Source organism: Megalops cyprinoides, chromosome 2 (assembly GCF_013368585.1).
Source record: "Megalops cyprinoides isolate fMegCyp1 chromosome 2, fMegCyp1.pri, whole genome shotgun sequence".
NCBI classification, from domain to species: Eukaryota; Metazoa; Chordata; class Actinopteri; order Elopiformes; family Megalopidae; genus Megalops; species Megalops cyprinoides.
This window is the reverse complement of record NC_050584.1, coordinates 66,414,483-66,438,465: the sequence shown is the minus strand read 5'-3', so window position 1 is coordinate 66,438,465 and position 23,983 is coordinate 66,414,483. Positions and strand designations below refer to the sequence as shown.

The 23,983-nt window shown below is 44.4% G+C and overlaps 2 protein-coding genes across 2 annotated transcripts in view; one reads left to right on the top strand and one right to left on the bottom strand.

The window, feature by feature from the left end:
• LOC118773606 (NACHT, LRR and PYD domains-containing protein 3-like) overlaps positions 1–4,090 on the bottom strand; it is a 47,617-nt gene extending 43,527 nt beyond the window's left edge. Inside the window, 4 exon segments of the mRNA XM_036522617.1 lie at positions 1,582–1,810; positions 2,979–3,063; positions 3,782–3,895; positions 4,012–4,090. Coding sequence (XP_036378510.1) covers positions 1,582–1,810; positions 2,979–3,063; positions 3,782–3,895; positions 4,012–4,058 — 475 coding nt within the window. The 5' untranslated portion in view covers positions 4,059–4,090.
• A 12,010-nt stretch (positions 4,091–16,100) lies between these two features.
• Positions 16,101–21,364, top strand: LOC118772300 (adhesion G-protein coupled receptor G2-like). The gene is made up of 12 exons (XM_036520571.1): positions 16,101–16,318; positions 16,434–16,590; positions 17,098–17,253; positions 17,421–17,540; positions 17,627–17,672; positions 17,859–17,962; positions 18,167–18,291; positions 18,477–18,748; positions 19,243–19,327; positions 19,494–19,777; positions 20,274–20,366; positions 21,216–21,364. Exons 1-12 carry the CDS (start codon positions 16,101–16,103, stop codon positions 21,362–21,364), a joined length of 1,809 nt encoding a protein of 602 aa, XP_036376464.1.
• The last annotated feature ends 2,619 nt before the right edge of the window (positions 21,365–23,983 follow it).

Here is a 23,983-nt window from a genome sequence, read left to right as displayed (position 1 = left end):
TTTTAACAAGTCTGGTACGAATGACATCTAGAGTAATTGAGAAGGGCATGATGTCTAAGAGATCCTGCAGAGTTTAACAGATTAATGTGATGGCAGAATACATTATTAAAATATTCAGAACAACCTCTTAGTATTTCAATCTTTTTAACAAGAGAAAAAAAATAGGAAGGAAGGAAGGAAATTCAGAGGAAGGGGCATGCATGGGTATCAACTAATGTAGAGTTAACACAATGTGTTAGATAAAAACACTGTAATGGGTGAGCAGGTGGAATCCAATTGCAGAGATCAAACAGTAACACAGACAGATGATAAAGAAACAAGTAACAAGTAAACAAGTAAAATTACTGAGGACTCAAAAACACCAAGCTTTGTGCACAGGGACATACACAGGGCAGCTCAAGAATTGGGAGGGGAACAAAGCAATAGGCAGGGCTTATAACGAGCACAAAATACATGATCAGACTCACAACACACAGGTGGAACTGATTAACTAGATTGGGCAAGGCACAAACAGGAAGACAGAACCTCTGATGGAAGCTCTGAGGGAAGCAGCAAGCAAAATGGGAGAGACAGGCTGTCACGAGGATGCTTGCTGGTTTTTCTACGGGAAGCAGTCTGTGAACCCCTGACCAACATGCAATTGTGCTGGTTTGCAGTTCTCATGTAGCAGGAGGTATATGGTTAAACAAGCTTACATGCTTCTTGGATGTTTGATGTCAATATATTTTGACACCATTTCTACCAGGTGCAGATCATTTCTTGAAAATAGGCTAGACTGTTCCCAGAAAGAGTCCCAGTTTTTAATATAGCCAAGACCTCCGTCTTTTCAAGAGTCCAAAAGGCAGTTTTTCAGTATTTCAGACTGTTTAACTTCTCACAGCCTCCACTGGAAACAGGAGGAGTGAAAATGACTGTTTGGAAATTGATTCTTTAGGGTTTCAGACTCGCAGTCTTGTGTCATTTGTACCATAGTAGAGCACGACTGACATTTCCTGCTATGAGTGCAGTCTCTGGTTGGATGTCAATGTCTCTAACTCTGGCACCAGGAAACATTTTGCCAATGTTTTGTGAGTAGTCTGTACCCTCAGACTGTGCACACAGTTGAAACCACAATCATTAAGATTTCTGGTACTGAGTCTGGGGCATCAGTAGATGCATTATCAGAGGTATCAGATAAAACAGAGCACATGTAGGAAGTTTCAGGTCCCAGAGCAGCAGGTAAAACCTGGATTTTAATTAATATGCTATCAATTCAGCCTACTGGAGCCTACAACACTACTGGAGATCAATCAATTGCTCAAATAACCAAAATAACACCTTTTTAAATATCAATCAATTGAACCATTTAGGATTCCAATGATTTATCAATTTCAATACCGCCAATAAATTAAAAGCCTCTCTATACATTCTTTTATGGCAATTTGATCGGTTACAGCAGATTGTTATATTATCCATTATTTCTTCCAAAATCATTCATACAGATCAGTATATACATCATCTGCTTCGACTGCAGGTACTGTTGAGGGATTTTAAGTGTTCTTCACTGCCAAATCAAAGCCACACAATGACAGAAGCTCTTACTTTTCTCCAGTGTGTCAGCAGCATCCTTGTGGTTCATGTTCCTCAGGATGTGCACTATGACCTTCACAGCCCCCTCTCTGACACAGCCCTCCAGCATCCTGTAGACTTCATCCAGGACATCAGGATCCTCCAGCTGACTCTCAAAGCATTCTGGGTAATCCTGACTCAGATCACCCTGGAGCTTTTTCAGCTTGTCCTGCACCAGCTGGATAAGCATGTCTTCAAGCAGCTAGAATAAGTACAAATTAAGTCATCAAAATAGTTTAACAATCTAAATTACTTATGAAATTACTAAGGAAACCATGAATGGAATGGTCCACAATAAAGTTAAGAATGTTCATAAATTATTACTCAAGAGTATTCAATTCAGTTCAAAAAACTTTATTGTCTTTCCCACAGGGATAGAAATTTTTCTTTGACTACTCACACCATTCAGCGACAGAAGTAAGATCCATGAACAAAGGAACCATTTTACACCAAACCCATTCTGTTGAGAGCATAATCTGGGATATACCCAGGAGTTAAGGGTCAAGTGTGTGAAGGTCAGACAGTTAGGACTGGGTCACACAGATCACGCTTTTTTTTATTCTTTCATTTGGCACATGTTGGCACTGATGTCTTCATACAGCTAGAGGCTGCTTCCCTTCCAGGTAAGCAGAAAAAGGTTAAAATCTTACATAAAAGGGGAGGAAATACAGATCCACAGTTGATGTCTGTTGAATGGGTGCAGTTTGAGTTTTGCTTTTGTCAGGACTGCGGCATCGTAGCCGATTTGTTTTTGTTTTCCCCGGCCATGTGCCTTTGTTTTCTGTCCTCTCGTTTGCCTGCCCCGCCCTGTTTCTCCACCTGTGGCTTGATTGGTTATCTGTTTCACCTGCCCGCTTGTTCACCTGTGTCTCGTTTGCTTGGTAGCACGTGCATTTATACCTCATCTCCTCTCCTAGCTCTTTGCCAGTTTGTCACAGTTTACCTGTTTCGCTACCAGCTGTTAGTCCTTGTGTTCATTCTGCCTGCCTGTTTCCCGACCACGACTTTGGATCCGATTCTGTACCGTGCCTGCCTGTTTTGTTTACCTCGCCTGTTGCTCGACCTTGATTTGTGCTTTCCTGGTTTTTTGACATCACCTGTTTGACCCCTTTTCTGGGCTACCCCTGTGGACTGTAATAAATTCCTGTGCACCTTCCCTACACACTTCTGTCTGCGCCTGAGTCCCCGCCTGAGCCCTGACAGCTTTGGAAATCTGGAAACTGCTCTTTTGTGGGAGTCAACGTCAACAAATGAGCAAACGTCATTTGTTGGGGCTTACAATGATTTCAGTCATTCTGGTAAGTGTATTCACTAGGAGTAGCTAGTCCTTATGAATGAGTGGACACACAAGCATCAACAGGAGACCCCACCTTGAAGATGGATGATAGTTTCATCTGGTGACTCTGGGCAGACCGACTGCTGGGCATTACTGACTCTGATCTCTCCAATTGGACTCTGTGGGGGGGGGAAAAAAAAAAAAAAAAAACATAAGCAGACGGACCTTTCTGTGCATACCTGGAAAGTACAGAAATACAGGTGTACAGTAATGTATCTGTTAGGGAGAACAGAAACTGTGGTTTTAGACATTAGATTACCAGTCAGTGTCTTGTTTTGTGTACATGCCTTTTATAAATAATCTGAATAATATTTGTAATAGAAATTTAGTTTTGTCTCAAGCACATCCTGGAAGGATTACCAAAGTCTTCAAAAGTGTATACTAACATTGCCTAGTTAACATAAAGTAGCATAATATAACTAGAAAGGAACGTTTGAGGACCAACTTTAAATTGTCTTGAAAAGGCCTAGCATGGTAGTAGCCATTAGTCTAAGATGTATAAGCTTTGCCCATGAGAGGGTCTGTATCTGCGGCTGCTGTTGTAGTTCTATTGTGACATAATGTGTTAACAGATTCAGATTCTTTCTGTTCTGTCCATGCTAGTCAATGGGAAGATTTTCAATGTAAACTGTAAACATCTCAAGAAATATTTTAGGTATTGAAGCAAAAGATACAAGTGATGCAATCTCATCCTAGCTGAAGGTATTGGCCAAGTTATAAGAAATAACAAAAACAGGTTGGTGACTTTTTGAAGCCAACATAATAATAATAATAATAATAATAATAATAATAATAATTATAATTTAAGTTATTCTTGGAGACCCATCTCCACCTTACCTTTCACTGGAAGGAAAAGTTCCTCCTCCAAAGTGGAACGGTGGTTCCATTGATCGATCGCTCTCAACAGACAGACACCTGTGTACAGGTGAGTCTGCTCTATGCAGCTGACTTCTGTCAATAATACACAGACAACATCCACAGTGTGAAATTACGGAGTGTATAAAAATAAAAAAAGTTGCCCTTTATGCCTGAAGAGTGAATTCTTCATAGTAAGATGATCAGCTCACCTTTGATTGTCAGAAATGTCTCCTCTGAGGTGCAGGGGATGTTCCATTGACCTTTCACTCTTTGCTGATGGGCAGCTGGATACAGGTGAGTCTGGTCTCTCCAGCTTGTCTCTGACAACAGCACAAAGACAGCATCCAAAGTGTGAAATAATGACATTGATAATAAAAATCACAAGAATGTTAAATTTGTACTTTGACTGAAATTTAAGGTCTTCATAATAAGCCTTTCAGTTCACCTTTGGTTGGGAGAAACATCTTCTCTAAACTTGATTGGACGATCCATTGATCAGTCATTCTTCACAGACAGACAGGTCAGCACAAGTAAGTATCTCTCTCCAGTTGGACTCTGTCAACAGAACATATACTTGGATTTGACCTTAAAATGGACAACTTTCGTTTCCTCATTTTTAAGAATATTTAGATAAGTTTACTGATCGTGGTGTGTTAGTTTTTCAGCTGTTTATTTAACCCTCATACTCACTCAATTACTGTCATTCACACACTCACACACTCACACACTGTGTGGTACAGGTAACAGCTCCACCAGTACATTAACGTAAACTTCAGCTGGAGCTGCTACCTGTGTCCAACAGAGCCCCCTAGTGGCAGCATAGCAAGCCGTCATTTCTGTGTTTCTTGGTGCCCTTGAATTCAGTGTCATAGATGAGCATGTGTATGAAAAGTGATCATCTCTGAAGACGTGCTGCTGCCATCACAGGAACACTCATAAATAAATACGTATGTGTGCATGTATTTTTGATATGTATGGATATATTGTAACATAGCACCAGCTCTAACTAGAAAGCTCAGCCAAAGGAGACAAGTGCAGGAAGCAGAGCCTCTCTCTCTCCCTCTCTCTCTCTCTCTCTCTCTCTCGCTCTCGCGCTCTCTCGCTCTCTCGCTCTCTCGCTCTCTCTCTCCCTCTCTCTCTCTCTCTCTCCCTCTCTCTCTCTCTCTCTCTTTCCATGAAAGCAGTGTCCGCTTTCTCTAAGCTTAAGGAAGTGAAAGGTTTGCCACCCCCCAGCCAAATATGACACACAAACATACACACATTCACACTCTCACACACACACACACATTCAGAGTCCATAGCTCCATCATGGGTCTCACTCTCCCCCTCCCACACTCTGCCCCCACTCCCTCTACATTTACCCCCTCCCACACTCTGCCCCCACTCCCTCTACATTTACCCCCTCCCACACTCTGCCCCCACTCCCTCTACATTTACAGCCTCACACACTCTGCCCCCACTCCCTCTACATTTACCCCCTCCCACACTCTGCCCCCACTCCCTCTACATTTACCCCTCCCACACTCTGCCCCCACTCCCTCTACATTTACCCCCCTCCCACACTCTGCCCCCACTCCCTCTACATTTACCCCCTCCCACACTCTGCCCCCACTCCCTCTACATTTACCCCCTCCCACACTCTGCCCCCACTCCCTCTACATTTACCCCCTCCCACACTCTGCCCCCACTCCCTCTACATTTACCCCCTCCCACACTCTACCCCCACTCCCTCTACATTTACCCCCTCCCACACTCTGCCCCCACTCCCTCTACATTTACCCCCTCCCACACTCTGCCCCCACTCCCTCTACATTTACCCCCTCCCACACTCTGCCCCCACTCCCTCTACATTTACAGCCTCACACACTCTGCCCCCACTCCCTCTACATTTACCCCCTCCCACACTCTGCCCCCACTCCCTCTACATTTACCCCTCCCACACTCTGCCCCCACTCCCTCTACATCTACCCCCCTCCCACACTCTGCCCCCACTCCCTCTACATTTACCCCCTCCCACACTCTGCCCCCACTCCCTCTACATTTACCCCCTCCCACACTCTGCCCCCACTCCCTCTACATTTACCCCCTCCCACACTCTACCCCCACTCCCTCTACATTTACCCCCTCCCACACTCTGCCCCCACTCCCTCTACATTTACCCCCTCCCACACTCTACCCCCACTCCCTCTACATTTACCCCTCCCACACTCTGCCCCCACTCCCTCTACATTTACCCCCTCCCACACTCTGCCCCCACTCCCTCTACATTTACCCCCTCCCACACTCTACCCCCACTCCCTCTACATTTACCCCCTCCCACACTCTGCCCCCACTCCCTCTACATTTACCCCCTCCCACACTCTGCCCCCACTCCCTCTACATTTACGCCCTCCCACACTCTGCCCCCACTCCCTCTACATTTACCCCCTCCCACACTCTGCCCCCACTCCCTCTACATTTACCCCCTCCCACACTCTGCCCCCACTCCCTCTACATTTACCCCCTCCCACACTCTGCCCCCACTCCCTCTACATTTACCCCCTCCCACACTCTACCCCCACTCCCTCTACATTTACCCCCTCCCACACTCTGCCCCCACTCCCTCTACATTTACCCCCTCCCACACTCTACCCCCACTCCCTCTACATTTACCCCCTCCCACACTCTGCCCCACTCCCTCTACATTTACCCCCTCCCACACTCTACCCCCACTCCCTCTACATTTACCCCCTCCCACACTCTGCCCCACTCCCTCTACATTTACCCCCTCCCACACTCTGCCCCCACTCCCTCTATATTTACCCCCTCCCACACTCTGCCCCCACTCCCTCTACATTTACCCCTCCCACACTCTGCCCCCACTCCCTCTATATTTACCCCCTCCCACACTCTGCCCCCACTCCCTCTATATTTACCCCCTCCCACACTCTGCCCCCACTCCCTCTATATTTACCCCCTCCCACACTCTGCCCCCACTCCCAGACTGCACTGTGAATTAATAAAAACCTGAAGAACAGAATGCCATCCAGCCAGTTTTTCAGACATGTTATCATTGTGGTGAATCTGCCAGTTCCCATAATAGCTTTAGTACAGTACCTTCATTGTTTCATTTCAAATTGCCTTTTCAGTTCCAGTAACATTAAAACATTCATTGTATTAAAACGTACAACAAGGGTTGTTAAACCATTCATAAAGCATGCTCATAACCCCTCACTTACTGGTTCTCCTGACTCTTAGTTTTACTTCTGTCATTTTCCTTAAATTATTTACCTTTTTTTTACAAAGATGAAACTGCCTTCAGAGTCGTTTCAGTATTTAACACAATAGATTTACAGTATCTACTATTCCTTGTTTTCTTTCCTCTTAACAGTCTTTGCAATGGCCCCAGTTTGATCAAATTTCCTTGTGACCTCTCTGAGCAGTAACACAGGTAACTGCAGCATTTACCTTAAACTCCCCAAACTTAAACTACCTTAAAATAGGGATATTTACCTCCTCCCACTTCATACAGACTGTACTTACCTGTACACAGGTTTAATTTTAAAAAGACTGTATGGAAGTAGAGAGCTGATTTTCAGTTCTTTTCTGACTCCTCTGTCTGCATCACGGCAGAGACTGAACAGTTTGCTTTCACTTTAATCTTACGAACATTAGTACGGAATCTGCTCTAACTAGTTACTGCTGGTCTGCCTTGTGGATCTTTTTTTGTGAGATTTTACAGCTGATCTATCATAAGTCATATGATTTAGCTGTTTTGGTTTCTGAATCCTACTCACTGTGTCTGACAGAGTAGAGGTAAGGGAAAGATCAAAACATCAAACTTTTGTTTTGAAGCAACATTTTCCTTTGACACAGGTAATTAAAGTGTCTTGTGGCCTTGCCATTTATGTATTTTTTTTTTCGGGTTCAGGGGTGGTATCACAACCAAATCAACTTCCTGCATCACATTGTAGATATGAATTCCCCTTTGCATATTTTAAACAGAATCTGAACTGAGCCATTGATCTTTTGCTGTGTTATTGGTTAATTCACAGTGTCCACTCTCTGATTAATATGTTTACTCAGCAAGAAGACACAGATATTAGTAGAGGGTACAAGATTAAGAAGAAAGATTCAATGTGCCAAATATCTCACCAGAAAACATAAAATTTGCTTCACTAGAATTTTCAGATGGGGGATTTAGGGGGGCATATATGTTAACAAAAAGGTCATCCAAATTATTTGAATAACCACTGAAGAGAGGCCACTAATGCACTAATGAGAGATCATTGTTTACCAGTCTTGTTAGCAGTGTTGCAAAAGCACTGCCATCATCATGGAAATTATTGCTCAGTGGTATTACTGTATATGCATTAAAAGCCATGGCCTGTTGTATAGAATATGGCGGAAACTGTCCCCAGTCAGGCTTGTAACACCCCAGTGCTTCTGAATGCAGGAGGGAGAGCGAACCAGTGAAACATAATCGGAATGCAGAGACACAGCAGAGATCACTGTTCATACGCCACACCTGCTGGGTGCACGAGGAAGTGTGCTAACCTGAGAGTTGCTCTTAGAAAGGCTGTCTGTCGGGGTGTATTGTTAGTGTAGCGGTTGAAATGTACGCCTCCAGGCCAGCGTACTTCCGTGTGGTGGCTTTGAATTCCTCTTGAGCGCTATATTTCTGATCCCGCTTCTCTGTTTCCCCTCTCTCTCTCTCTCAGCATCATACTCCACCCCACAAGAAAGAAAAGTGTCTATTATATGGACATATGCCGAACCAAATGATTTATGAATGACTGCCTTTTAAAGACACAGTTCTACTACAAACAAAGCCCTATTCTAAGTAAAGTCATCAATTTACAAGAGAAAAGGTTTATTATTATGAAACAGTTCTGTGTAGAGCCATTTGCCTTCTATTCCCAACCCTCTCCTGGAGGACCACTAGTCCTGCATGTTTTAGATCTCTCCCTGCTCGAGCACAGCTGATTCAAATGATCAACTCATTATGAACCCCTGACGCTGCTTAATTAATCAAGCTGGTCATTTGAATCAGCTGTGTTGGAGAAGGGAGAGATCTAAAACAGGAGAGGTTTGGGAAACGCTGTTCTAGAGGATGGAAATGATTCAAGGCAGAACTTAACCCCCCCAAGAAGAACCCTATTTTTAAGAGTGCATGTCACATTGCTGGTGTACAGTTAACTAAATTGCTTCAGAAAATGTTCAGTAGTATAGATGCATAACATACACATATGTTAATATGGGGGGGGGTGTAGCATAGTGGTAAGGAGCAGAACTCATAACCGAAACTGGTTGTTGGCTCGATTCCCTGCTTAACCAAGCATTGTCTCAGTAAATATCCAGCTATATGAACTGATAACATTTTAAAAAATTAATGTAAGACAATCTGGGTAAGAGTGTCTGCCAAATGACAATAATGTAATGCAATATTCATTATATACTAATCGTAAATTATGTAAGTAGATCTGGATAAGGGCATCTGCTAAGCAACTGAAAGGTAATGTATTGTGGCCTCAGGTGTACCGGTGCACATAGGTTTGCTATGTAATAAAGGTGTCCCTGTGAACAGGGATGTTGCACTGATGTGGTTTAGTCCCCCCCCAGCTTGTTCCCATTATGTTACAGGATGAAATCTGGAGTGGAGTGCTGCTACTCAGTAACTTCAGTTAATATCCAGCTGTACAAATGGATGTTAAACGCAAGCTATGTAAGTCACCCAGCATAAGGGAATAAACTGCGGCTGAGCAAAGAATCGATGTAATTCCTGGGGTGAGTGAGTGATAGATATGTTTGAGTTCATGATAAGTGCATGACAAATGCAGGTCTATATACATACTTGAAATGATAAAGGGGCAAAGGGGAGGCAAGTCATACTTTTTCATAAAAACAATCATACCCGCAGAGTAATTATTGTTCTTTTACTTGTAGTTGTGTTTTTGTCCTCCTGTTCGCGAGATGGGGAAAATGATTTCTCCTCCCTTTGACATTTGCAGTTTCCAGAGAAACGGGATCAGTTTACACCTCCGTACCTGCAGATACGACAATAATGTTCCACTAAGTGCATTTCCTGCATCTGAACTTCCATTTGAGAAACGAATCGTAGTTGTGGCACAGTTGTGTGGAAAAAAAAAAAAAAAAAAAATTCCCTGCATACTTTCCATTGAGGTGCACGGGCTGGAGGTCCTGTCAGTTTACTAGTGGGTGAAACATGAGGACAGAGAGAGGTGGGGCAGCAGCGAAGCCACAGAGTGAAATGGAGCTCAGAGCTGATAAATAGGAGAAAAAGAGGAAGCTTAGCATCTGAGGACCAGACAGCCGAGGGGGACCTGGTGGCCCAGATGGGTGCCTCTGCCACCATTGCTGTGCTTCTTCTTTTCCACTGGACTGTAAAAGGGCAGCTCACCACAGGTAAGAACAACACTCACACCTTTTTTTACACATTTTTTACACTTTTTACACTTACACTTTTTCTTTTTTTTTTTTTTTTAAATTGGACAGTATCTCCATCACGCCAAGTCAAAAGAAACCAAATAATTTGCTGTTTATTGATCCCTCAGTTAGCCTGGTGGATCTATTGAGATGGAAAAAGACATTAACAAAGACAAACCACGTCGAAAGAGTGAGATACAGGGAATTAAAACCTATACGAAGACGTCAAGAAAAGTAGTTTCAAGACAGTTTAAGGGGGACAATGATCATCTTTGGATGTTTTGAACTTTTTTTTTTTTTACAAATTTGGAAACATGCAGTCAGTTGGTACCTGGAACTTCAGCAAAATCATCATCAATACTTCACAAAAGATGCTATGTCATATCTAATTTATCTGGCATCAAATGTCTAGACCAGGGGAGACGATTAACAAGCCCAAGAACAGCAGCTGTTCATGGGCTGCACCTGCTTCAGCGCATCCCCTGTTGGTGGGTTTTTCCCATCAACAAAATAACTCTTCACTTACTGACTGACTCATTCACTGAATCTCTCAGTCATCCATTCACTCGCTTATACACCGATTGGAATGAGGGATGATCGGATTTATTGGGCTGCTTGTACAGAAAATCTGTAAAAAGAGTCCAGCTGTGAGTGGATTTCTGGGGCCGGCTGTGAGTGACTGTAAGAAACCAAAGCTGACAGCGTTTGCTGCGTAAACTCTGAAGTGACTGAGGCCGGGGGCAGTTATTGCTGAACCTCGGTAATATTTGACCACTGCAGTATAAGGTGTCAATGCAAAGCAGGGAATGGTGTACTGTAAATGTAATAGGATCATACTTACACCTGACAGGAAAAGCATGCTTGTCCTTTTTCACTTTGCAACAGGCTGCATCATGACATGACAGTACGAGACAGCCTGCTCATAAAGGGATAACAGTGGGCTCCCCTAGCAGATGATACCGAGTACTGGCAGGAATGCTCGAAGGGTTTGTTTGTGTTGGAAATACTACGGTGACTGAAAGAATTTTGTTGCAGGCCCTGATATTTTCATACACCTCTTCAAGACCTCAGTGACCAGTTTTCCATGTTTATATGTATTTCTTTTTTAAGACACAACACTGAAAAGATCTGCCTAAGTGCACATACTGTATATTATAAGCATAAATATAAGTCAATGCAATCACTTTTTTTTAGGAAGCTGTTCAAGCCCACAGGTCATCTGCTGTAAAGGACAAAACAATTTCTGCCGTGTAAATAATTGCTACTGTGACGACTACTGTGTGGTGAATCACGACTGCTGCTCTGATTACCTCCGCACCTGTACACGTAAGCAAGTTAATCACTCAATGCATCATTTTTATTATAAGTAAGAATTGCAAACAACCTAGTTAACATTCTGGTTATTCATGGTGTATCTTATTAAAAATATTTGTATTATTGCAAAGAGGGGGCTACACAGGTTTCAGGTTTGAGTCCTATATGTGGCATTGCTGTGAAACCCAAGAGCCAGGCACCTAACCTGAGCCTGAATCATGCAGATAAACCTTTTCTAACTGGATGTCGTGCAAAATTTCAGCAGAAACAGAGGAGACTGCTAAGCAAATAAACAACATAACATTATTAACAATTATCTATAATAATTGATTTTGCACTAACTATCAGTTAACTTACAAAGGTATACATTATATTTGTGAGGAAAAAAAACAACAAATTTTTACCCTGTCAAACATTTCTTTTTTAAAAATACCACAGGTACCACTACAACACTTATTCCATCTGTAAAACCCACAGAGACTAGCACAGCACAGCACAGCACAACTCCTACACCAGAAACACCATACAATATAACAGCTCTCCCACTTAACACCACAGACCAACAGAACACAATATTCAATCAAGCAACTACAGAAAAAATAGACTATAACACTACAGCTTGTCCATCATGCACAAGGCCAGTCCATACTACACCCAAACCACACAGTACAACAACCCAGTATCCCAACACAAGGAATGAGGGTCTTACAATGCATGTGTCAGCCAGCACAACTGAGCTGCCAACCACTAAAATTATGTCACCAAATACTGATGCAACTAACATCTCAACCATGAACACTCAAACTGTCATAACTGCTAACACTACAACTGTAACAATTACTGACACTACAACTATAACACCTGATGACACAACATCTGCCACAACCACTGACACCTCTAACATTACAACAGACACAACCTCTAACACTACAACTGCCACAACTACCAACACTATATCTGCCACATCCACCAACACTGCAAATGCCACATCCAACAACAATACCATCACTGCCACAACCTCTAACACTACAAGTCCAACAATTAATGACACTACATCTGCTACAACTGCTGCACCCTCTAACATTACAAGAGACACAACCTCTAACACTACAACTGCCACAATCTCTAACACTACAACTGCAACAACGTCTCACACTAAAACTGCCACATCCTCTAACATTACAACTGCCACAACCTCTAATACTACAACTGCAATAATCTCTAACACTACAACTGCAACAACCTCTAACATTACAACTGCCACACCCTCTAACATTACAACTGCCACAACCTCTAATACTACAACTGCCACAACCTCTAATACTACAAATGGCACAACCTCTAACACTACAACTTCCACAAACTGTAACACTACAGCTGGGACAACCAACAACAATACAACTGCCACAATCTCTAACACTACAACTGCAACAACCTCTAATAATATAACTGTCACAACCTCTAACGCTATTACTGACACAACCTCTAACACTACAACTGCCACCACCTCTAACACTACACCTAGGACAAGCAACAAGAATACAAATGCAACAACCTCTAACACTACAACTGCTGTACCCCGTAACATTACAACTGCCACAACCTCTAATACTACAACTGGGAAAACCAACATCAACACAAATGTTACAACCTCTAACAATACAGCTGTCACATCCTCCAACACTACAACTGCAACAATTAATGACACTACATCTGCTACAACTGCTGCACCCTCTAACATTACAAGAGACACAACCTCTAACACTGCAACTGCCACAACCTCTAACACTGCAACTGCCACCACCTCTAACACTACACCTGGGACATCCAAAAACAATACAAATGCAACAACATCTAACAATACAGCTGACACAATCCCTAACACTACTACTGCTGTACCCCATATCATTGCAACTACTACAACCTGTAATATGACAACAGGGAAAAACAACAGCAACACAAATGCAACAACCTCTAACATTACAGCTGACACAATCTCTGACACTACAACTGCAACAACAGACAACAATACAGCTGTCACACCCTCCAACACTACAACTGCAACAATTTATTACACTACATCTGTTACAACTGCTGCACCCTCTAACATTACAACTGCCACAACCTCTAACACAACAACTGCAACAACCTCCAACACTACAACTGCAACAACCTCCAACACTACAACTGCAACAACCTCCAACATTACAACTGCAACAACCTCTAACACTACAACTGCAACAACCTCCAACATTACAACTGCAACAACCTCCGACACTATAATTTCAACAGCCAACAACAATACAGCTGTCACATCCTCCAACACTACAACTGCAACAACCTCTAACACTACAACTGCAACAACCTCCAACATTACAACTGCAACAACCTCCAACATTACAACTGCAACAACCTCCAACACTACAACTGCAACAACCTCCAACACTACAACTGCAACAACCTCCAACATTACAACTGCAACAACCTCCGACACTATAATTTCAACAGCCAACAACAATACAGCTGTCACATCCTCCAACACTACAACTGCAACAACCTCTAACACTACAACTGCAACAACCTCCAACATTACAACTGCAACAACCTCCAACATTACAACTGCAACAACCTCCAACACTACAACTGCAACAACCTCCAACACTACAACTGCAACAACCTCCAACATTACAACTGCAACAACCTCCGACACTATAATTTCAACAGCCAACAACAATACAGCTGTCACATCCTCCAACACTACAACTGCAACAATTAATGACACTACATTTGCTACAACTGCTGCACCCTCTAACATTACAAGAGACACAACCTCTAACACTACAACTGCCACAACCTCTAACACTGCAACTGCCACAACCTCTAACATTACAACTGCTGCACCCTCTAACATTACAAAAGACACAACCTCTAACACTACAACTGACACAACCTCTAACACTACAACTGCCACAACCTCTAACACTGCAACTGCTGCACCCTCTAACATTACAAGAGACACAACCTCTAATACTACGATTGCAACAACTGCTAGCACTACACCTGCCACAACCTCCAACACTACAATTTCAACAACCTCCAACACTACAATTGCAACAACCTCCAACACTACAATTGCAACAACCTCTAACATTACAACTGCCGCACCCTCTAACATTATAACTGCCACACCCTCCAACACTACAACTGCAACAACCTCCAACACTACAACTGCAACAACCTCTAACATTACAACTGCTGCACCCTCTAACATAATAATTGCCACAACCTCCAACACTACAACTGCAACAACCTCTAACACTACAACTGCAACAACCTCCAACATTACAACTGCAACAACCTCCAACATTACAACTGCAACAACCTCCGACACTATAATTTCAACAGCCAACAACAATATAGCTGTCACATTCTCCAACACTACAACTGCAACAATTAATGACACTACATCTGCTACAACTGCTGCACCCTCTAACATTACAAGAGACACAACCTCTAACACTGCAACTGCCACAACCTCTAACATTACGATTGCGACAACCTCCAACTCTATAACTGCAACAACCTCTAACACTAGAACTGACACAACCTCTAACATTACAACTGCTGCACCCTCTAACATTACAAGAGACACAACCTCTAATACTACGATTGCAACAACTGCTAGCACTACACCTGCCACAACCTCTAACACTATAATTTCAACAACCAACAACCATACAACTGTCACAACCTCCAACACTACAACTGCAACAATTAATGACAATGCATCTGCTACATCTGCCGCACCCTCGAACATTACAACAGACATAACCTCTAAAACTACAATTGCCACAACCTCTAACACTACAACTGCCACTACTGCCAACATTACATCATTACACGTCTCTAACACTACAATTGCAACAATTGTTAACATGTCAACTGCCACAACCTCCACCACTACAACTGCCAGCAACACCAACACAATTGCCATAATCTTTAACAGCACAAGTGCCACAACTATCAACTCTACAACTGCAACAATTACTAACACTACAACTGTCACAACCACCAGCCCATTTGCTAAGATGATTGTCAAACCCACCAACACAATGACTGCCACAACCACCTACATTACAACTGTCAATACTACATACCCTACAACTTCAACAAACACCAACACAATTGCCACAACTACCAACATTGCAACTGCCACAAACACCAACTCTACAACTGGCACAACCACAAACTCTCCAATACTCCATACTCCCTACCCTGCAACTGCCACAACCACCCATCCAGCATCTGCCATGGCTACTACCAGCCTCCCTTCAATTCTTCCAGACTCCACCAGCACGGTGTCTTCAGCTACCAGGGCAGACTCCACCAACGGTAACTATTGTACCTTTCATCCATTCACTTACAAACAGCACCTATATCAACTATGAGAACTTCACTGATTTGCACAAATAAAAAAAAACAAATATAAAAAGACTAGGCTGAGCATAACCAGAACTAGTTGACTTAACATGCTCCTCCCTCCTTACATACAGTAGCTATGACGACAGCAAGCGTAGAGGATCAGACGGATCGGCTGCTGAACCTGACGAAGGATGTGTCCCCTCTCAACTCCTCCCAGGTGGCCCAGCTGGTGACCCAGCTGGAGAACCTGCTGTCTGGGCCCAACATCAGCCTGGCCCTGGGCCGCAGGCTGGTCACCATCATCAGCAATCTGCTCAATGCCTCCGCAGACACCCTGGCATCCTCCTCCACCAGGTCAGTCCAAAGAAGAGCTCAACAGCTTCAACCCAACATCACTCACCCCCCCAAACAAACAAAAAAAACCTAACAGCACATTTACCCAGAATCCTGCTGTTCCTGCTGCTCTCAGGATAATCAGGGCGGTAGAAACGTTGGGGCTGAAGCTGGAGGTGCAGGGGGAGACAGAGATCATCACGGCTACATCGCTTGCTCTGGCCGTGAAGAAAGTGGATGGCGCCAACTTCAAGGAGACATCCTTCTCCATCGCAGACCATTCCAATCTGCAGGTATGATGGTCCCACAACATCCAGCTCCAGTTTCCCCAAAATCCAGCTACTACTCCCCTAAATCTAGCACCAACACAACAAACCCAGCACAGACATGGCTGAACTCTTCCAAGACTGTTCAAGCCCAGCAATCAAGTGCCCAGCAAATTATACCACTAAGAGGTCAAACTCAGCAGAACATGCAGGGGGTTGAGACATGTCATTGCAAGAAACTGAGATTCAATGAACCCACTTAACCCTTTTAACTACATAATTCCCTCAAAATTCAAACCTTCAGCCTCTGTGTTAGGCACTATTCAATAACAACCACTGCAAATCACTTTGCTAACGTATTGACCAAACACATACTAATGGAGACCTTCTGCTCTGTTTTACATGCCAGACGTGTGTTTGCTAGCTTTTCCATGCACTAATAGGTCTGCTGTACTCACATGTCTGATGTGAGTGTTAACATGCTCGCTGTGTGTGTATGTCGATCATGCCCTGCAGGTCAGTGTCAGAGGTGAGCGTGGCTCTCACAGCAGTGCAAGGGCAACGGAACCCGGATCCACCCTGGGCTCCATCACACTGCCTGCCTCCCTGACTGACGGCCTGACCCCAGAGGAGCAGCTGCAAGCCTCCAGAGTCCAGTTCAACTTCTACCAGAAGAGCACCGTGTTCCAGGTGCCTGCTCCTCCTTCTCCAGCTCTTCCTCTGGCTTTCTCTTCTTCCTCCTCCCGATCAGCTCCAATTCCTGCCTCTCTGCTGCTCTTCCTCCTGGTATGTAACTTTTTTTTCTCTAATTTAAAATCATGTGTAATGGTAGTTCCCATTTGCCTCTCTCTCTTTAGGATCGAGCCCTTGGCCAGCGGAGGCTGAACAGTGATGTTCTGGGTACAAGTGTGGCCAACCTGTCAATCAGCGGACTGAGGGAAAACGTGGTCTTCACTCTGCAAAACAAAAATGACCCGGTAGGGCAGTGATGAGGGGGAAATCGTTTATGATTAGTCAATGATTTATCCATTTATTTACTCTGCCCCATCTGTCTCTCCCACAGGAGGACTTCACTGTCTCTTGTGTGTTCTGGGACTTCAGCCTCAATGGTGAGCATTACCTGCCTTTGTGGCTTTCTTTCACTATGGGATTAAAGACTCAGTCTATTGCCAATGGCCCTGGCAGCCCTGTTGTACAGATTGATTGAGCCAAGCACCGTGCAAGCTAGTGAAATAGCTGGTGTACTTCTGCCTGCTTTCCAGCGGGTCTTAATGCTGTTTTTTTGTTTGTGGCAGATGGATCAGGAGGCTGGAACCCTGACGGCTGCTCTGTTCAGAACACGACAGAGGAGGAGACCGTCTGCAGCTGTAACCATCTCACCAACTTCGCTGTGCTTTTGGTGAGTGTCCATGTAGTCAAGCAATACACCTGCTCTCTCCCACACCTGCTGTCAGTCTGCCCCATTGTCCAACACAGAGAACCACCTTCAGACTTCATTATGTGGTTTGCTAATTTACTGCATAACAAGTTAAAAATTGATACGTCTTGGATCTTGGTAAGTTTTGACTGGAGGAAATCCATAGCGTCACTCTTCCCTTTGCAGGACATTTCCAGAGAAGGCATAACAGACCACCTGCACGACACCATCCTGACTTTCATCACCCACATCGGCTGTGGAATCTCCGCCATCTTCCTCTCTGTCACTCTGCTCACCCATTTGACCTTTGAGTGAGTCACATGACCTGTGACCTTTCACCTCTCTTTACTACACAAAAAAACTGCACAGGAAAACCAGATGATTAGACAAAGACTCACAGAATGTTTGTGTGAAATCATATGATGAATGTAGTCCAATGACAGCTCTAGATAGGTGTGAGAAAACAACTGAGTCCCATTTTTTCTTCTTCCTGCAGGAATCTGCGGAGGGACATCCCCTCCAAGATCCTGATCCAGCTGTGTATGGCACTGCTGCTGCTCAACCTGGTCTTCCTGCTGGACTCGTGGCTGGCGCTGTACCCGAGCGCCGTGGGCCTCTGCATCTCCACCGCCTTCTTTCTGCACTACTTCCTGCTCGTCTCCTTCACCTGGATGGGCCTGGAGGCCTTCCACATGTACCTGACCATCGTCAAGATCTTCAACGCCTATCTGTCCAAACATATGCTCAAGTTCTCCCTCTTCGGTTGGGGTAGGCCATCAGCCTCTTGCATGCAGCTAAAGCTGAATTTAAACAATTGTAAAGTCAGAGTTCCCTGACCTACTACTAATGGTAGGGCTTCTGTCAATTAGATTTTGTCCCCAGATGCATTCATCACAATTAGACATGTTCTTATTGGAAGATGATCTAGAACAGTGGTTCTCAACTCCGGTCCTGGAGACCCACTGCTCAGCATGTTTTAGATGCCTCCCTGCTCCAACACACCTGATTCAAATGATCATTTTTGATCGTTTTTGATCATTTGAATCAAGTGTGTTGGAGCAGGGAGGCATCTAAAACATGCTGGGCAGTGGATCCCCAGGACCAGAGTTGAGAACCACTGATCTAGAAATCCTATTAATATTTAGCTACAGTACATAGCACTGCTTAAAAACAACTTTACCAGCTGACAAAAATCCCATTTTTATGCCATAGACTGGAGTGTAAACGCAAGAATGCATTTTTCTTTTTCTGGAATGTTTCAGGTGTCCCTCTCATTGTCGTCATCACTGCGATCGCGATCAGCAAAGACAACTACGGCCTCATCTCCTATGGGTCTACAGATGATTTGTGAGTTGATTTTTCTTCTACATTTGCAGCATGTCATTTTAAGTGATCCCCAGCATATACTTATGGATAAATAACTGATGGGAAGACAGAGGAGTAAACAGCGAGAGATGATATACACTATCCACCCATAGACAGGAGGTGTGACCTCTGTGTGACCTTCCTGCAGCTGCTGGCTGAAGAATGACATTGCCTTCTACGTTGCGGTGGTGGCCTACTTCTGCCTGATCTTCGTGGTGAACCTGGCCATGTTCGTGATGGTGATGGTGCAGCTTTACCAGATCAAGCAGCAGAACCCCCATAATTTCCAGCACCGCAGCAGGCTACAGGATCTGCGCAGTGCAGCTGGACTCACCGTCCTCCTGGGCCTGACCTGGGGCTTCGCCTTCTTCGCCTGGGGACCTGTTAAACTGGCCTTCATGTACCTGTTTGCCATCTTCAACTCTCTGCAGGGTGAGCTTCCACACACTGGAGACAGATACACTGCCCAACCAATCACCTTACTCTCCAAAACCCCACAGCCAATCACATTAATCTCTAAATCTCCACAACAAATCATACTGTAAAATTCCATAACTATTGACTTAATGTTCCAAACCAGACAACCAATCATTCACTCTCAAAAATTCCAAAACCAATCACCTTAATCTCTGAAACTCAAAAAAATCAATTGCCTTAACTCTCCAGTCCTACAAAACTAATCACCTCGTTTTCCTTATACCATATACTTAAATTTCGCTTCTAGTCATCTAATGCCACAAAACTACATATCTAAGCTTGAACACCCCACAGTCCATAGACCATCACCTTACATGCCAAAAGTCCAGCTGGACAGGAAGGAGGTCCCACATTTTGCAGTGCAGCCGGTATCCTTTCCCTGCACACCCTGGTTAACACTCTCTCTCTCTCTCTCTCTCTTTCTCTCTCTCTCTCTCTCACGCTCTCTCAGGTTTCTTCATCTTCACGTTTCACTGCTTGATCAGGAAAGAAGTGCGTAAGACCTGGAGGACCTACCTGTGCTGTGGCAAACTGCAGCTTGAAGGTATGAGTGACCTCTGACCTCTTAAGAAAACTAACACTCAAGAGCAGAACTGACAGGACTGATACAGTCCATCTTGTGTTGAAAGTGCACGCTTAGTCACGCAGGGGTGTTTCAGAGTGAGACCTGTCAGGTTTGATATAAAATGTTTTGGAACGAAAGGCTTCTGTACTAAGAACTGTGGAGTTGCTCAGTAGTTAAGGCACCCGCCTTGAGTGAAAACCGAGCTCCACAGTCCAGATTCAATCCCAGCTGTGTCATCAGCTGAGAGTGAGTGGGAGCCCACAGCAACTTGTGGCGGGGTAGGTTGGCAGCCTGTGGCGGGGTAGGTTGGCAGCCCGTGGCGGGGTAGGTTGACAGCCCGTGGCGGGGTAGGTTGGCAGCCCGTGGCGGGGTAGGTTGACAGCCTGTGGCGGGGTAGGCTGGCAGCCCGTGGCGGGGTAGGTTGACAGCCTGTGGCGGGGTAGGTTGGCAGCCCGTGGCGGTGTAGGTTGGCAGCCCATAGCGGGGTAGGTTGGCAGCCCGTGGCGGGGTAGGTTGACAGCCTGTGGCGGAGTAGGCTGGCAGCCCGTGGCGGGGTAGGTTGGCAGCCCATAGCGGGGTAGGTTGGCAGCCCATAGCGGGGTAGGTTGGCAGCCCATAGCGGGGTAGGTTGGCAGCCCATAGCGGGGTAGGTTGGCTGAGGTGTCCTTGTTTCAGTGCTCTCGGGCATTTTGTGCCTCTTCAAACACCTACACCTGCTCGAATGATGTCAGTGGAATAGCACCTATCATCCAGGGAGCTCTGGTAAAGAACATCTGCTAAATGATAATAATGTAATGCAACACTGTCGTTTTTTCCTCCCCTGCCCAGAACGGAGCTATGTCGCCGTGCAGAACCCCATGCAGAAGAATTCAGTGATCGCTGCAGCCTCCTTCCACTCCGCCAGCTCCACGCTGTCCAGCAGCACCTCCAGCACCCACTCCCCGGGCAGCAACGCTGCAGCCAAGCCCGACCGCTGAACTCCCCCCACGCCAACCTCAGACTGCGACCTCTGCTCTGACCTGTGTCAGTGCGTGACCTGTGACCTCTGTAAGAGACACAGAGCGCGGTCAACAAAATGTTCAGATCCACCTTGAAAACGCAGCCTACATAGGAGCGCGAGGGGCCGCCCCGTTCAGGGATCTGACAGCACACAGGGAAGCAGTGAACTGGGACAGATTTCAACTAAAAGAGCCCAGGTGTGGTTGTACCTCTAGAAAAACTCCATGACCGATCACCCAAACTCTCCCAAACTGCAACCTTAACGTCAGCTTTCTTTGAAAAAAACTCCCCATGCCAAAACACTTCGAAAATGGTTTTATATGACTTTAGAGCAGAAATTTAAAAATTCAGCTCCGATTCATCATTAGTACAAAAAGGGGAGGCTAATCTGTATGAAAAGGGAGCTGGCATTTTAAAGGGTAGAGGTAAAAAACAAACACCAGCACACTGTACATGCAGCTTTCCAGGAAATGAATCACATGTCCTGATCTTCACATGGAATCATGCAAGCAAATGAAAAAAAAACTGAGAACAACGAAAACTTTCTACTAAAGTTTCCATGCTCGCTTGTACTCCACATGAGTTGAGGATCTCACAATCCGATTCTGAAAGCAATGGCAAGGAGTCTGATGTATTGTTCTGAGCTGATCACCTGAACTTGGCTGCAATCCAGGAAGGTGTGGAAGGTGTAAGGAAGTTTTCCGGGGATGCTGGCTGACTCACACAGGAATGCAGACACTGATGTGTCTGCTGTAATGTACACCTTTTAGTTTACACCACTCAGAAATGCAGACAGCTGTTTGTCACTGTGGCGGGGGCGTTTTGACACGCATTACGCTGTACTGCACACTTCCTGAACGTCACGGAAACGAGGACCCCAGTGTCTGAGCATGCCTTTCTCAGTGGCTGGATCCACCCCTTTATATTTTATTCTTAGTATTTTTTTGTTGTTGTTGCTGAAATGGACTGAGAGTAATCTACAATTGTGAATTTCTGGGTTTTTTAACCTCCCTCTGAGTTTTGCTCTGTGAGCATGTCTGTAAAAATTGACACATTATTACATTATGGTCACATGACTGTAGCTAGAGTCAGTGGCCTAATAGATAAGGCATCAGCCTCTGGAGCTGGGGATTGCATGTTCGAGACCCACCTGTGTTGAGCATTTGGGTGGCAGTGTAGCATGGTGGTTAAGGTGCATGACTCGTGACTGGAAGGTTGCTAGTCTGATTCCCTGCTGGGGCACTGCTGCTGTACCCCTGGGCAAGGTACTTAACCCCCAATTGCCTCAGTAAACATCCAGCTGTATAAGTGGATAACATTGTGTGAAGAAGAAAAAAACTATAACCAATGTAAGTCACTCTGGATAAGAGTGTGTGCTAAATGACAATAATGTCATGTAATAATGACTGAGATATGCTTCCCTGTTGCTTTTACAGGGAAGTGAGCAGGCAGTGGGATGGTGTGGACAGTAAGGACCTGTGGCTTTTTGGACATACAGACTCCAGGTTCAATTCCCTGCGATGCTGTTATACCCCTGAGCTGTACACCTGGATCATATGGAAGTGAAGAATGGTTCCCTGGAAACACAACTGCCAAGCAAAGGGATACCAGTAATAATGCATAACAGTCAAAATAATTATTCTAACAACAATAACGGTGCTAGTTACTGTTGTGTCAATGCTACATAAAGCAAATATAGGATTCGCTGGAAATGAGGTCGAAAAGCACATTTTTCCATTGGCTTTTAGGTCTTCAGTGCTTCCATCATAACTGCTATCCTTTCTGTTTTTTTTTTTTTGTTTTTTGTTTTAATTTTTATACCAATTCAGTATTTCATTTGTTTTTATCTAATCTGTGTGCCTTTTTTACGTTCTGTTTATTATTTATTGCATTGCATGTATTTAATACATTAAACATATCTTTAATATACTTATTATTTTTACTTGCATGCCACATGAACAGTTAGAGGAGATACTCTTGCAAGTGATTATAACTGCATTCCATGGGTGTGACCTAGGTTCAGTACTCCAAGGCTTACTGATATCATTCGGTCCATTATTTTTGTGTGCGTGCGTGAAAACGCGCATTTACTGAAAATTTACCATTTTCAGATGTGATTGGTCGTATGATGAAACGTGAGGAAAAAGGTCAAACAGTTAACGATCAGGGATAATTCAGTCATCAGGGATGGAGATTATAGCAATACTGTACGCATTTCATATGGTCCTTGTTTGACACCCTTGTTGTAAATTGCACGTCTGAAGTGGAGTCTTCATTACTCTCTGCTTCAATCTTTGCTGAGTAGTCACCGGCAAAGGGGCATAGCAGGACAATGTAGGCATCGCCTGTACTTGCACAACAACGTTGCAAATCAACAGGTGGCAGTATTTAGGCACAATTCAGCAGCGATCAGAGACAAGTCAGTTTACACATTTCATATTTCACGTAAGTAAAAACAAATGATATGGTAAAAAAAAAAAAGAAAGAATCATAATAATTGGACTTAGTTTACCCCAACAATGATTCCTTTAGGGGTAGCTCAAATTTCCGCCTGTATCTCGAAAGACGGAAAGCGCAAAAATCTACCCCAGATATCC